The sequence below is a fragment of the Lichenostomus cassidix genome, chromosome 28 (assembly GCF_008360975.1).
Source record: "Lichenostomus cassidix isolate B80296 chromosome 28, HeHo_3.0, whole genome shotgun sequence".
In the NCBI taxonomy this organism is placed as follows: Eukaryota; Metazoa; Chordata; class Aves; order Passeriformes; family Meliphagidae; genus Lichenostomus; species Lichenostomus cassidix.
Genome location: NC_139508.1, coordinates 1,080,134 through 1,095,014, shown reverse-complemented (window position 1 = coordinate 1,095,014; position 14,881 = coordinate 1,080,134). Strand labels below are relative to the sequence as shown.

Here is a 14,881-nt window from a genome sequence, read left to right as displayed (position 1 = left end):
CAGGCTGTGCTGCCTTTGCTGCGGCTCCTTAATGGCTTCGACGCTTCCTTGGGCACGTTTGCTCCTTCTCCACCGAGGCTGCTTTGCATTAAGTTGTTTGTTTAGCAGCTACTGGGGTTTTTGGCAGGACAGCTGTTCCCTCGTGGGGCTGTGGAGCAGGAGGGGTCCTGCAGTGCTGTCCCAGAGCTGCTGGACACGTCCGGGTGAATCCTCCTCACGCCAGAGAGAAGAGCCACAGCACCCACTGCCCCACCAGCAGCGCCCTGGGGCTCAGGCCAGGGGTCTTTGTGGCTCCCCCAGGGCCGTGGGGACCACGAGTCAGGCTCCCTGGACCCCTCCTGGGAAGGTGTCCCGCTGGGCCGAGGTCACTCAGATCCCAGAGCCCCCATGACCCCCTGCAGCCCCGACGTGTGCTAAAGAAAACAGTCCCAGCATATTAATACTTGCAAAAACAAACACCGCGAAGATGGGAGAAGGAAGGAGCCAGGCATTTAGGGAGCGCTAGGTCTCTCCTCTCTAAACTCTGATCCCTCTGTTTCCTTCAGCCATTGGCTCCCTGAACGTCCCCGTGCCAGGAGCAGCCTCTGGAAATGTCCCCAAGCAGGTCTGTCCCAGCCTGGCTTCATTTCAAGGGGCACCCACACCCCTCCCAAGGCCAGATTTGCCTTTTTTGCGGGGTCTCTTCAGCATCTCCAGCGCTCACAATGCAAAGCAGCATCCTGAATTCCAGGAGGGTGAAGTTCTGCTTGGACAGGACAGTGAGGAGAGGAGCCAAAGCCACAGGAGACATGGCATGGCAGTGGGAGATGCTGCAGGATCGGCGGCTCAGCTGAGCCTCTCATAAGCATGGAATCCTGGAATGGTTTGACTCGGAAGGTTGGGTTGGAAGTGGCCTTAAAGACCATTTCTTCACTGAAAGGATTGTCCAGGGCAGTGGTGGAGTCACCACCCTTTGGGGATTTAAAGGATGTGCAGAAGTGGCTTGGGGACATGGGTGGAGCAGTGGCTTAACCTGATAATCTGAGAGGGCTTTTCCAACCTAAAAAACTCAATGATTCCATGAATCCAATCAAACAGTTTGATTCTCACACAGAAAGTACAGAATCACTCCCCATCTCCAGACAACTCATTCCGTGCATGTATCAGTCTCTCCTGGCTGGCATCGATCTCCAGCCGGTCCCATGCCAGGGGGTGACCCTGTTGTGCTCCCAGCGTGTGGGGAAAGCCCCGATGGAAACGGAGCGATGGCTGTGCCGGGAAGCTGCTGACAGCCCCGGCGTGCCCAGCCCGGCTCGAGGGGCGGCTGAAAAACGACCCCAATTAGCGTGGAAAGGATGTGCCCATGGCCGGGGGCGTTGGGCAGCGTTGCCAGGGGAGGTTTGGGCACCGGGGCGATGCCGTGGGCAGAACCGGGGCTTGGGGCTGGTAGCACCGGGGCAGTGTCGGCGCGTCTGGCTGAGCCCGGGCGGGGCGGGACCGGCACCGGGAGGGACCGGGGCGGCACCGGGAGGGACCGGGGCGGGGCCGGGCGGCCCCGTCGGCTCCGCTGCGAGAAGCAGCCGGTGCCTCCTCCGGGGGAGCCGCGGACTCGCCTGGCTGCGGGGCGCGGGCGGCAGCGGCAGCGGCACCGGGGCGACGCGGGCAGCGGCACCGGCAGCGGCACCGGAGCGCAGCCCGGCTCGGGACCGGGCGGGGCGGGGGAACCGGCCGGCTCCAAACCCGCCCCCCGGCGCGGGAGGAGGCGGTGGCCGAGCCCCCCCGCCGCGCTCCAGCCGAGCCAGACCCGCGCCAGACCCGCGCCGCTCGCCCATGGCGACCCCCGGCCCCACGCGTGCCCCGGCCCCGGCACGGAGCCGCCGCTGAGCGCTGCGCACCGGCACCGGCCCGGCGTCCAGGTAAGCGCCGCGGGCGGCCCCGGCTCGGCAGCGCCTGCCCCGGACACCTGCCCGCGCCCGGGACGCTCCTGCCCCGCGCCGGCGCTGCGGCTCCGGGGGTCCCGGTGGAGCCTCCTTCCCCCGGGGGGACCCGCGCCGTGCCCGCTCTCAGCCCCAGGGCTTCGCCGCTGTTCATTCCCCGCCGCCCGCTCCCCGCGGATCGGATGCTGCCACGGCCGAACGGGGCAGAACCGGAGCCTTCGGGCTCCCCGGGGGATGGGAGAAGCGGGGGGATCCCAGCCCCGGTGCCCAGCACCGTCCCGGGGTCGGGGCGGCCTGTGCGGCCGCCGCAGGACTTTGCTTCATACTTGGAGCCCGTCCCGCCACGCAGGAACACAAACACGGCGCGGGACGGCTCCGGGCGCGCAGCGCTCGCAGGAGGGAGGAGATGGGTCCTGTCTAAATATTAGTTTAAGGAACGGAAGGATCTCCAGCCGGCATCTCCAGCCCCGTCACCTTCTCCCGGCTCCGGCCGCGCCGCAGTGCTGACCATGTCCAGAGCTCGGCAGGGGCTGGGGGGTGAATTTCCCCCCATTCTCGAGGGAGGGAATTTCCCCCTCTCGCTGCGGTCTCTCCGAAGGCTTTAACAAAACAAGGCAGACCTCGGGTGTCTTTATTGCACATATATGGTAGCTTGTAGCCAGCACTGATTTAAATCCCATCCTCGCTCCGGGAGCCGATCCGCAATCAGGCGCTGCGTGAAGGGCACGGCTTATCCCGGCGGGGGAAGGGGCTGCTGCCTGTTGGAAGTGGCGTGCGAGTCCTGGATGTGTGCTGACATCCCAGATCTAAAGCCGGGATCGCAGCGGATCCCAAATTCATCCTCCCGTGGTACTGCTGGATTTGATGGCAGAAGCAGCCGAGCCTCTGCCTGGCACAGGGCAGAGAAACCGAGCAGGGAAGTGGCTTCTCTGTGCCAAAATTTAGGAGGTGTGAGCGCTTGGGTTTGGGTTTAACCCTTTGGTTCCGACCCCAATCTGCCCGCTGCGGCGCTGGCTCCAGGTTGCAGATGCGACACCTCGGATTTGCTCCGAGCTGTGGCAGTGCCCCGCTGTGAGTGTCCTCCGTGTCACCACAGGCTCCGTCCAGCGCCTCCATCCCCAGCAGCTCCGGGGCTGGGGACAAGGATTAGCCTTTCCTGCTCCCACATCCCAAGTTTTTAAGCAGCGCTGGGTCTCGGAGAGCTGGCTCAGCCCTGGTCCAGCTCGTCCTGGCCGTTGGAAGGCGCACGGGAGGTGTGGCGCATCCCGGGAATGCCGAGCTTCCCTCCCGCTTCGCCTGCAGCGACTTCCCAGCAGGATGCGGCACCAGGGCCAGGCTCCCCCGCGATTTGCACCTTCCAGGCCTCGCGGGTGGGCTGGAAATGAAGGGAGCTGGTCCGGTTTGTGGTGGCAGAGCCGGGGGGACACGAGGTTTTGGTGGGTGGGCATCCCCGGGTGGCCGTGCCAAGGGCGGGTGGCACCGGCCCGGCTCTGGTGGCACTCGGTGCCCTCCCACGGCACCGCCATGAATCACATCACACTCTGCCACCTCCCTCCGGAGCTCCCTCGGGCCGTGCAGGGCGCGGGGGCTCCAGGATGCGCTTTGGGGGTCTTCAGGGATGGATTGAATATTTGCAGTATCCCCTTTTTGCGGTCAAGGTACATCTCGCGTGCTCTGAAAACAGCTCAACCGGTCGTGTGGCCAGAGCAGGTGTCACCTTGGCTGTCCCCAGTGCAGCACGGGGAGGCTGCCCTGTGTGGGTTCCATCAGGAGGTGCAGTAGTGTCAGACTGGTGAGGGTTTTACTGGTGAGGGTTTTACTGGTGTGAGCTTTACTATTGTGGGTTTTACTGGTGAGGGTTTTACTGGTGAGGGTTTTACTGGTGAGGGTTTTACTGGTGTGGGTTTTACTGGTGAGGGTTTTACTGGTGTGGGTTTTACTGGTGAGGGTTTCACAAGTGTAGGGTTTTCCCCCTGTGCCAGGGGTGATTTCCTTGCTCCCACCTTGCCTGGGGTCGTTGGGCATCCCAGGAGTGCAGCCCCTCGGTCAAGCTGAGCCATCTGCTCCAGCACCGTTAACTGGTTGGACTGGACAAATCCCATTCAGATTTTTCTAGGAACTGCCCAGTTTGGAGTGGAGTTGCCCCATGAAACTTGAAGGGGAGGAGGAGAAGCTCCCTCCTGGCAGTGCCAGCTGTGGTGCAGCATTGCTCTCGAGCATCCCGAGTGCATCGGAGCAAAGCCTCCCCCTCTGCAGCCACCCTGGGAAGGGAAATGCCACGAGCAGCTCCATTCCCCTCACTTCTCCCTCACAAAACCCAAAACAGGCTCACTTCGTAGCTCACCAGCCCAGAGCTAAATTGAAACAATCTCTTTGCCACCGCGTTGTTCTCCAAAAAGCGTTTCCTCCTGCCGCTGCTCAAAGGCTGCATCAGCGCCGTGTCAGGCGATGCCACTCGCGCCAGCGCCAGCTTTCTGGAGTGTTTCCCTTTGCATGTAACCACATTTAATTTGTTTTCCCTCAAAAAGGTTCCCTTTGAACTGCCTCCAAGCCCCGTGTTGGAGGGGAGGGAGGCAGGGCAGCCCTGCCCGGCTCTCGCAGCTCTCCGAGGACTCAACCACCCCGCAGCAGGAGATATCCCAGGAGGTGAAGTTCCTCCTTTAGCATCACTCCCAGGCTGCAATAATCCGAAGCAGGAGTTGCATTTTGCTCCGTTTCAGCAGCTTTTTTTGCAGCGCAGGGACCTGTGGTGCTTGGGGCAGGGCGATGAATGGCATCCCGGTGCTCTCCCAGACACTGAGAACAGAGCTAATTCAGGAGCAGGGTCCTGCTTTTGTGGCTCCAGGCTTTTTAGGAATCCCTCAATTAAATCTTGGCCTGGTTTAGAGGTGGTTGTAAACCCAGCCCTGGTCCTTCCCAGGGAGAAAACGACTTTGCTCCATCATTGCTGTGTCTGGGTCTTGCTGGCGATGGCAGCGATGCAGAGCTGACCAAGCCCTGTGGCTTGTGGGGCCTTTTTGATTTTAATAATGTTGGTTTTGGCTGAAGGAGCTGCCTGGGAGCTCGGGGTGTGTTTATTGCTTCTGTTGTCACTCCCACCAGGGCTCTGGGATTTGGTGATGGCATCTGGTGGCCGAAGGCACAGTGACAGAGGGCAGAGCCCCCAGTCCTGCTGCCTTGGAGCAGAGCAGGGTCTGCAGGCCAAAATCCCAAATCCTTGTGGGGTCCATCCCAGTGGTTGTGTTCCCCAAGCTGGGAGGAACAGGCAGGGAACGTTCCCAGTGAGCTGCTGCAGTGGCTTTTTGGTTTTCCCTGGGTTTTTCCCTCTCTGCAACTTTCCCCAGACAGCCACCAATGCTGTATCCTCGTGCCGCACAGGGGGACCCCAAAACCACCCAAAACCTCGGGTATGAACCAAAACTCCTCACCCTGAAGGTCGCAGTTGGGAACACCCATCCCGTCCTTCCTCGAGGAAGAGCTCGCCTGTGATTCCCCAGGGCAGCCGCTGGCTTTGTTAAGTGGTGTTGGCTTATTAAAAACACATTTTTGAGGCTTAGCAGCTCCTCGGAGCCATCGGGGAGGGACAGTGCCAGCTCTGGAGCCACTGCACGTGGGGAAGGACGCTGGAGGTGGCTGCTGGCAGTGAAGCTCTGCTGAGCTTGGCTGGGCATGGACAGCATCGCCCTGAACTGGGGGAAAATCCCACCTGTTTGGGACCCAGGAGAGTTTGGGGAGGGGAAAAGGAGAGGTTGGAAGGATCCAGATGGAATTTGGGTGGTGTGAATGCTCTGATTCCATCATCTCCAAGAGCAGGTCTCCCATTCCCACAGGACCAGCTGCCAACCCCATTCCCACGGGCAGCAAGAGAGAAATGCCCCAATCCATCTTTTTTCCGGAGCTCTTCAGCCATGCCATGATCTTCCAGCAGCACTTTCCTTAATTCCCTGTTGCTCTGAGCATCCTCTGGTCTGGAAAAGGCAGAAAACAGGCAGCAAAGGTGCAGATTGTCCCTGTCTGTGTCACCTGCCCTCCCCTCGCTGCTGGTGGCAGCTCTTCTGCAGGAATGTGGGCAGGATTTGGGTGGCTGTGTTCCGATGGCAATCAGTGTTTTTATGGCAGCAGGAGAAACGATCCCAATCTTTTACCCACAGCTTGGCCGGGTCTGACCTGGAGCCGTGGGAGATGGCAGTGGGGTGGGAAGGGCAGTGTGGCCACAGCTCTCCCTGCACACCTTGTCCTGGCTGGGAGCAGAGGGAAAACTGCTTTTTTGGAGTGGAGGGAAAACTGCTTTTTTGGAGACCGTGTGGCTCTTCCCAGCGGAAGGTCCCTGAGGGATCCCAGCAGGTTTTCCCTGCAGGGACAGAGCTCAGGGATGTGTCCATCTCCACGGGATCAGCATCTCCATGTGCAGATGTCCAGCTGACCTGACCTGCTGCCCTTCGGAGACTCTTCCTGAGGGATTTTATCAGCTCTTCCCATCACCTCCAGCTCCCTTTCTCCCCAGCATCTCCCGGTTCTGAACTCCCTCCGGCTAAATCCCCATTCCCAGTGCTCTGCCGCTGCTGCCCCGGGCGGAATTCCTCATCTGCTCGCTCCGGAGCAGCACTAAGTGGTTCAATATGTTGGCAGTTGCCGCTGGAGTCGGACAGTAAATCCTAATGGGATCCCAGTCCGCGCTCCGGCCAAAACCCACTGGAAGGGTTTTAGCGCAAATTGGATTTGCAAACCTCGCTCAGGTCTCGGTGCCCTCAGCAAAGCGCCCTAATCCCCGGCGGGCGCCGGGACAAACCAGCTCCTTCTGTGCAGCCGGGAATCCGGGATGGATCCCGGGAATAACGGGGGAATTCCCATCTCCGTGCCGGAGGAGGCACCGGCATCACCCGTGCTGCTCGCTCGGGATGCTGCTGTGGGATGCAGGTGGATGGATGCTCATCCCGCAGGGATGGAGCTCCCCGACCCCACCGCTCCTTCCTGGATCTGTTTCCCTGGGGATGAGGGTGGGAATTACCAATTTGACAGCCGAAGGGATCGCGCCAGCACACCTGAGACACGTGGAAAAGGCAGAGGTGGAACCCTGGGAAAATCAGGAGTTAATGCCTGGAGTCCTTCATGGTGCTTCCTGGGTGTTTTTCCAAAGGGGAAACTGAGGCACTCAGCAGAACAATAACATCACCCCGTCCCCCCAAGGGGTTTGGGGAATCCACGAAGGAGAAAAACCCTACAAAACAGGCAAGGGGAAAGTGGCCACGCTGTGCTGTGGGAGGTGACGCTGTCACGGCAGCCCTCCTGCCTCTGGGGTATTTTTCTCCCCTTGATCCCACCGACGACTTTTCCTTTCTTGGGAAAAAGGGAGATTTTGCCCCCAGCGCCGCCGTGGCAGCTCTCAGATACCAGCGGTGTCGAAACGGGCCCAGAGCAAAGCACATCTGGGGCCTGGGCTCCGTCTCGCTGCCAAAATCTGAGCTTTTAACCCTCTTTCCCGAGGCACTGGGATTGTTCAAACAAGCCACAGTAATTAGTTTCCTCTGACAAACCGCCCCTTTTTGGCATCGGGAGGGTTATTAATTCCGGGGGGATTCCGGGGAGTGGGAGCGTCGCTCCGGATTCAAAAATAATTGACATTCAGGTTTTGGCACGAGAGGGAAAATTTAGGCTGGAAAAGCAGCATCAGGGGTGCAGGAGGTCGTCACAGCAGCACCCAAGGGCGCTCAGCAGTGGGTGGGGAGTCCTTGATTGGTGTTTTCTATCCCTAATTTCTTCCATGGCTGCACAAACCATCCCGAATTTGGTGGGATTTCAGAGATATATTTTGATTTTCTCTGCCCTTCAGCAAACAGGGAGTTTTCCTGCAGATATTCCCTCCTCATTCCCGTTTCGGTGTTACATCGAGCCACGCTCCGCTCCCGCTGCGGCGCCGGGCAGCACCGCGAGGGATTTTATCAGCAATTAATCTCTAATTACTCACCTCTTCCCATAAAGGGCGGCTCTTGCTGCTGCTTAGACCTGGCGGAATCGGCTTAGGGAGGTTTCTGGGTTGCTGCAGCCGTGGTGACCTTGGCGGAGCTGTCACACCTTGTCGGCGTCGGTGGGGACACTGGGCTGGGACCGCAAACTGGGACCTCGAACTGGGACCTCAAACTGGGACCACAAACTGGGATCCCAGGCTCAGACCACACCGCCCATGTCCACCCCGCAAGGACTTTTAAACGCTTTAGCTGCTTTTTAGCTGTAAGAGGAATAAATCTCCCCGAAACGTGCGGCTGTAATGATGTTTCTCAGAGCTGCGGGTGGCGGGGCAGCTCTCGGCCAGGTGTCCCCAGGCTCTGCACAGACACCGCGGGTGTCCCCGAGCCGGGCTGGGTGGCACTGCGGGAGCTGTGCGGCATCAAACCATCTTTTATTTCCTGCTGATTTATATTGCAGCCGCATTCCCAGCCTCCGGCGTGTCCCGGGGACGGCGATGGGGGAACCGAGGGAAGCCGAGGCTGGAGGGGAAGCAGCTCTGGACGAGCTAAACCCAGCCGGGGCTGAACTGGGACTGAACTGGGACTGAACTGGGACTGAACTGGTCCCAGACTGGTCCCAGCGGCGGAAATCCCCGCGCTCGGCTCGGCATCCAGCGGGATTCCTCCCCGCCGGGCGCCCGCTGCGGATGCGTTAATTAATGACATGAAAGCCCACGCGAGACCTCCGGGGAAGGAATCAAAGGCTGCGGCGCAGCTTCCCGGGGCACGGATTGATGCCGGCGGGTCGCAGCCGTGCGGGGGGATGGAGGGAACGGCGAGCCCGAGGGAGGCACGGGACACGGTGAGACGGCTCAGCAGCACCCCGGGCTCTGTCCTGAGGATTCCTTGCACAAATCCAGCCCCAAAATGGGTCCAGGGCGTGGGGAGAGACTCGAGGGTGCGGCCGGAGGGGTCTCTGGGTTGGGGGGCACTGGGGCTGTACTGGTGCTGGGTTTCCATCTCGGGGGAATGGACAGCACAGGATGCTGTCCCTGCCAGGCAGGGATGGCTCAAGGTGCCCCTCGGCCCTGTCTCAAACTGGGATTTTCCTCTCCTGTGCTGTTGTTCCTCCTGGAAGAGCTCCCAGAGCCCTCTCGGGCAGGATTTGCTCCATTCCCATTGGCACCCTGGGCTTTCCCAGCTCAGGATCACAGCACATCTCCTCCTCAGGATGGGTCTGCCTGTGCTGAGGGGGCTCTGGGGGTTCTGTGCCTGCTCATTCCAGAGGTGATGCCCTTCTGTGTCCAGGATGTGGATATGGAGCTGATATCCCAAAATTCCTGCCTTGTCCTGGTGCCACCTCCAGCCCTCAGCCCTTGGAGCTGGTTTGGCTCTGCCAAATCTGAAATGGGGGGAAATTTCAACCAGGTTGGACAGGGCTTGGAGCACCCTGGGACAGTGGGAGGTGTCCCTGCCATGGCAGGGTGGCACTGGATGAGCTTTAAGGTCCCTTCCAACCCAACCCAGCCATTCCATCATTCCATGAAATTCTAGGAATGTGGATGAGGACACCACAAGAGCTGCTCTGTTGGATGGAACTTCTCCAGGCTTCCTTCTCCTGGAGCTGCCACCCCTAGCATTGCCCCTGACACCATGGGATGCACTTGGCTCATCCATCCACCTCCCACAGCCTCAGTGAGGGATGCTTCTCATTATTATTTTCACCACGTTGAGGGGGTTTGGGGTGGGTTTTTTGCTCTCCAGCTGTTGGGAGAGATGTAAACCAAACCTGCCATAATTCAGCCCAAACATAAATGTCATGGCAGCGTGGGAACGGCGCAGCCCTGGGGCTCTGGGAATGCTGGAGCTCCTTCCTCCCTCTCCCCATCCCATCTCCCTCTCCCCACCCCATCTCCCTCTCCCCATCCCATCTCCCTCTCCCCATCCCATCTCCCTCTCTGTTCCCTCACTTTGGGAAAAGTCTGAGGAAGTTTTTGGGGGAAATCTGAAGAAGTTTTGGGGACAGTCTGAGGGAGCTTTTCCTATGGTCTGAGGGAGATTTGGGGAAAATCTGAAGAAGTTTTGGGGGAAATCTGAGGGAGTTTTTCTTACGGTTTGAGGGAGTTTTGGGGAAAATCTGAGGACATTTTGGGGAAGGTCTGAGGAAGTTTTGGGGGAAATCTGAGGGAGTTTTTCTTATGGTCTGAGGGAGTTTTGGGGAAAATCTGAGGACATTTTGGGGAAGGTCTGAGGAAGTTTTGGGACCAGTCTCTCCCTCCAGGACAATCCAGGCCCATCCTGTGCACAGGACCAGGCGTTGAGCCGGAGCTGCTGCTGGAGGAGCAAACTCCAGAGCTGCTGCCTGGATGGAAATTGTTTAATTCCTGCGGGATGAGTCATGAGGAGCCGCGATTTCAAAGCCGCTTGGCTCCCATGTAAGGCCCTCAAATAAACAGAGTGTGGCAGGTGGAAGCTCTCTCTGATGTCCCAAGGCCTCCGTCTTTCCAAGTGTTTTGTGTTGCCAAAAATCCCTCGGCCACACCGTGGCTTCATCCATTCTTGAGGCTGAGCTCTGGAAAATAATGAATCAATGCCCGGAAACATGAATCGACGGGAAATTTATGGCGCACTTACGATATAATGTCTTTTTGGGTGCTCTGCTTTGAAGCATCGGCACTGAAAGTTTTGGCTTCTCCTTTTTCAACCCTTCAGTGAGGAGGATTTAGGGGGAAAAAAAAAATTCGCTTTTCCTCCCTCATCTCATGACTCCGGGAGCTTTAAGGAGTTGGTGGATATCGGAAACAAATCCCAAGAGTGTGCTGGAAAAACTGGGAGTGGGGCTGGAAAACAAGAGCAGTGGGAAAAAACAAGAGCGTGAAAAGTGAGGGATTTCAGAGAACCCCAAATGCTCCATTTTTTGTGGGCGAAAAACGTCTGTGGGGATGGAATTGCTGGATTTTTGATTTATCAGGAAAAACAAGTGGAAACGCCGACATCCCTGGGAGTGTCCAAGGCCAGGTTGGACGGGGCTGGTCTGGGCGGCTTGGGGCTTTTTTGGAGAAAAGAAACCAACGGCAAGGCCTGGAAATAACTTTGTTGTTATTGTTTTCCGCACTGGAGCTGGGATTTGAGCCTTTTGAAAGGTCACAGGCGAGTGGGTGGGGGCCAGAATTTCTGGCTGCCGGAATGGGAGGCTGTTTTATGGGACTGGAACTGCTCTCCTAAAATTTTATGGGCCTGGAAGAAGCCAGAGGCCCTTTCTCAGGTGGGGGATCGAGTGTCACAGCCCTGCTCCTTTTCCTCCCCAGAGCAGGACAAAGAGGGTTGAGCCCCTCTGGATGGTGAAGGTTCAGCTCAGGGTTTGGTGTGATCCCATGGAATTGTTCACCGTGGAATTCACCCCCAAAAAACCCCAAAAAAATCTGTTAAAAGCTGTTTGTCCTCCTGGAGAGTCGACCTAAGTGTCCTTTCCTGCCAACCCCCTCCCCTGGGGCTGCTGGTTCTTCCCAAATCCTTAATTTCCAGGGGTTTTGGAACCTGTCTGGGAACAAACTGGGATTTCCTTGGTCCTGCACTGATCCTGATGCCTTGCTGGGAAGGGTTTGGGTGCCAGGGAGTTTTCAGTGCCTGTTCCCTGCTCCTGCTCTTGTTTCCAGAGCAAAATCTGAACTTAAGGCTTGGTATTGTCATGGAATCCCAGAATGGGAACTTCAATATCCATTCCCACCCCTTGCCATGGGCAGGGACACCTTCCACTGTCCCAGGTTGCTCCAAGCCCTGTCCAACCTGGCCTTGGACACTTCTAGGGATCCAGGGGCAGCCACAGCTTCTCTGGGAGTTCCATTCCACAGCTTCAGCACCCTCACAGGGAGGAATTCCTTCCCAAAATCCCATCCACTCCTGCCCTCTGGCAGTGGGAAGCCATTCCCTGTGTCCCATCACCGTTCCCACTCTGTCCTGTCGTGATAATGAACATGAATGTGAACACACCAAACATCCCCATCCTCCTCCATCATCTTCCATCCTCTTCCATCTTCCTCCATCATCCTCCATCCTCCTTCATCATCTTCAATCCATCCTCCAACATTTTCCATCATCCTCCATCCTCCTCCACCTCGTCCCCATTGCTGTCACCTCGCCCCCCCTGCCACCTCCAGCCCCAAACCCCCTTTTCCGTGGCCAATCTCCCACTCCAGCACATCCCTCGTGCCTCAGTTTCCCCATCTCAGCACCGGGCTGGTGTTGGGAGGGGAGGAGCTGGAGCCAAGGGGTGATCCCATGGGGAGAATCCCCACATCCCGAGCCGTGGGGAGGGTGGGAGGGATGGAGGGCAGGAGCTGTGGGGTGCAAGGTGTGCATGAAGGACGCATTAAGGTGCATTAAGGATGTTTGTTTTGCCTGTTTTGCAGAGTTCCAATGTTCTGACTTGCTCTAAGATGAAGGTATGGAAGTTTGCAGCCATTGCATCGATGCTCCTCAGTTCCGTGTTATCCATTTTGGTTTGTAGAGACATGTTCAGCGGGAGCCAGGAGTTCAGCCCCTTGCCTTCCTCACCTTCTTCACGGGATTCCTCCTCCTCCTCTTCCTCCTCCTCCTCCTCCTCGCTGCCGGCGGCTCGGCGGAGATCCCCAAGGGCCCTGCAACGCCGCGGCTCTCTGCTGGCCCAGTGTAAGCTCTGCTCCTCCAGCCCGGGGTCACTGTCCCCCCAAATCCCTGCGGGGTCACTCCCTGCCCTCTCCTGCACCCCAACATCCCATTTAGGAGGATTTGAAGAAAAACTTGGGGGCTCTGGGTGCCAGACCTTGGTGTGAACGCAGCAGCTCTCCACAGAGAGAGAAGTTTGTTACTCATTTACTGCAAAGAAGCTGCTTTTATTTTTCCCTCCAAACGTCTTTTTTTTTGGTAACTTTTTTAAGTTCCGTGCTATTTTTTACAAATGGAAAATGTCAAACGGGAGCTGAAGAGGAGGGCACAGCAGCAGCTCCCCTGGTGCTCCCTGAGGGCTGGAAATCCCCACGTGTTTGTTTTGATTCCAAACCGGAGGAACTGCTTTTTTTGGGTGGAAATTTGGAAATGGATGACAAGCTGTCAAATCATGCTTTCCTCTGTCTTTCCTGTGCCTCCCACGGAGCTGAGCTGGAACAACCCTGGATTTAGGGTTGGAACAAAGGGATGTGGATGTTGCCAGAGGCGGCTGGGCACAGTTTGTGGGTTTTGGGTGTAGCCTTTAGGGTCTTGGGGCCCTCAGGCCATAGTGAAACAGTGCTAATGTGGAATTTATTGGTGTTTCTCCCCAAATCCACCTGCCCCAAGGACCTCCATCCCGGAGGATCCTGAGATCCTCATCCATGGAGGATCTCCCATCCCAGGTAGACCTCCATCCAGGTGGAGGTTAACCCACTCCAGGCAATCTCCATCGTGGGAGTCATCCACCCCAAGGAACCTTCTTCTTCCTGGTGGATATCTTTCCACCCCATGGAATCTCCATCCTGGTGGATATCTTTCCACCCCAGGGAATCTCCATCTGGGTGGACATCCACCTACCCCAGGGCATCTCCATCTCAGGGCTCACCCACCCACCCCGAGTTCCTCCATCCTGGAGGATCCCAGGACCCTCATCCCCAGAGGATCTCCCACCTCAGGCCACCTCCATCCCACCGGCCATCCCCCCACCCCAGCCACCCGCACACCCCTAACCCCATTCCCTCCTCTTGCAGACAGCGCCTTGCTGGAGAGCTACACGGAGGGGGAGCTGCGGCAGCTGATCGCGGCGCTGGTGGAGCGTTACCGGCAGGCCATGAACTCGGGAGGACACGAGCTGCCGCTGTTCCCGCGCGCCGGCAGCCGCAGGAAGCGCGCCAGAGCTCGCCACAAACCCTGCGAGCTGCGCGAGCTGGAGGTCAGCGTCAGCGAGCTGGGGCTGGGCTACGAGTCGGACGAGACGGTTCTGTTCCGCTACTGCAGCGGCACCTGCGAGGCTGCCGTGCGCAGCTACGACCTCTCGCTCAAGTCCATGCGGAGCCGCAGGAAGATCCGCAAGGAGAAGATCAGGGCCAGGCCGTGCTGCAGGCCGCTGGCTTACGACGACGACGTGTCCTTCCTGGACGCCTACAATCGCTACTACACCGTCAACGAGCTGTCGGCCAAGGAGTGTGGCTGCGTGTGACGGGGCCACCCCGGCTGCGTGTGGCACGGGGACCGTGATGGAGGAGGAGAGGCTCGGTGCCACCGAGGACTAGAGAAGTGGCTGGTGCTGTGGCGGAGGTGGCTGGAGCGGTGATGGCTGCTCGAGGCTGGTGTCACCTCCGTGGGTGGCTCGGGGGGTCCCTGCCAGCGCTGCCGAGGTGACAGTGGGTGTGCAGCGTGTGCAGGGTGTGTCCAGCCCTCAGTGTGCACCAGCTGCACTGTGTGTCATGCGTGTCACACGTGTCACATGTGTCACGGGCTGTGCTACCCACATGGTGGGTAGTGCAGGGCAGGTGTCCCTGGCATGGGGGGACCCACATGTGCCAGGGGTTCCGTGTCAGGGTGTGGCACACGGGTGTGGCACAGGCTGGGGTGTGATGGAGTGCAGGGCGTGTTGTGAGTGGTGCTGGTGCTGTGTGGTATCAGACAGGGTGTGCAGCACACTCGGGTGTGATTTGGGCTGTGCTGCACACTTGGGTGTGATTTGGGGTGAGCTGCACACTGAGAGTGTGTATTGGGGTGTGTATCACACTCGGGTGTGTTTTGGGGTGTGTTACAGGTTTGGGGTGTGTCAGGCAGCTGCAGGTGCCCTGTGCTGCCCCAGGGTGAGAGCTCAGTCCTTCTCTCTGTAGCTTTGGAGTTTCCCGGGATTTGTGACCACCCTGCTCTGCTGGGGGACACTCAACCCCCCAAAATCCCCGTGTTTGGGGGCACAGAAGCAGCAGCAGTGCTTTGTGAGTGGCTCTGACTCCCTCTGGCTCATACCCCTTTTGCTGTCGTCTCATTCCTGCAGCCCTGGGGCTTTGCTTCTTAAAACTCGGGATAAGCTGAAGT

The 14,881-nt window shown here is 58.5% G+C and overlaps 1 protein-coding gene across 7 annotated transcripts in view; it reads left to right on the top strand.

Moving 5' to 3' along the window:
* NRTN (neurturin) overlaps positions 1-14,519 on the top strand; it is a 50,418-nt gene extending 35,899 nt beyond the window's left edge. For 5 of the 7 annotated variants that reach the window (XM_085040341.1, XM_085040342.1, XM_085040344.1 and 2 more), the window contains 2 exons: positions 12,271-12,529; positions 13,579-14,519. In XM_085040341.1, the coding sequence (XP_084896467.1) occupies positions 12,298-12,529; positions 13,579-14,027 (681 nt within the window). In that variant the 5' untranslated portion in view covers positions 12,271-12,297 and the 3' untranslated portion in view covers positions 14,028-14,519. Of the gene's footprint in view, positions 1-1,577; positions 1,896-12,211; positions 12,530-13,578 lie in introns of those variants that run through there. The other 2 variants (XM_085040345.1, XM_085040339.1) reach the window with 2 other exon arrangements.
* Positions 14,520-14,881: the final 362 nt, after the last annotated feature.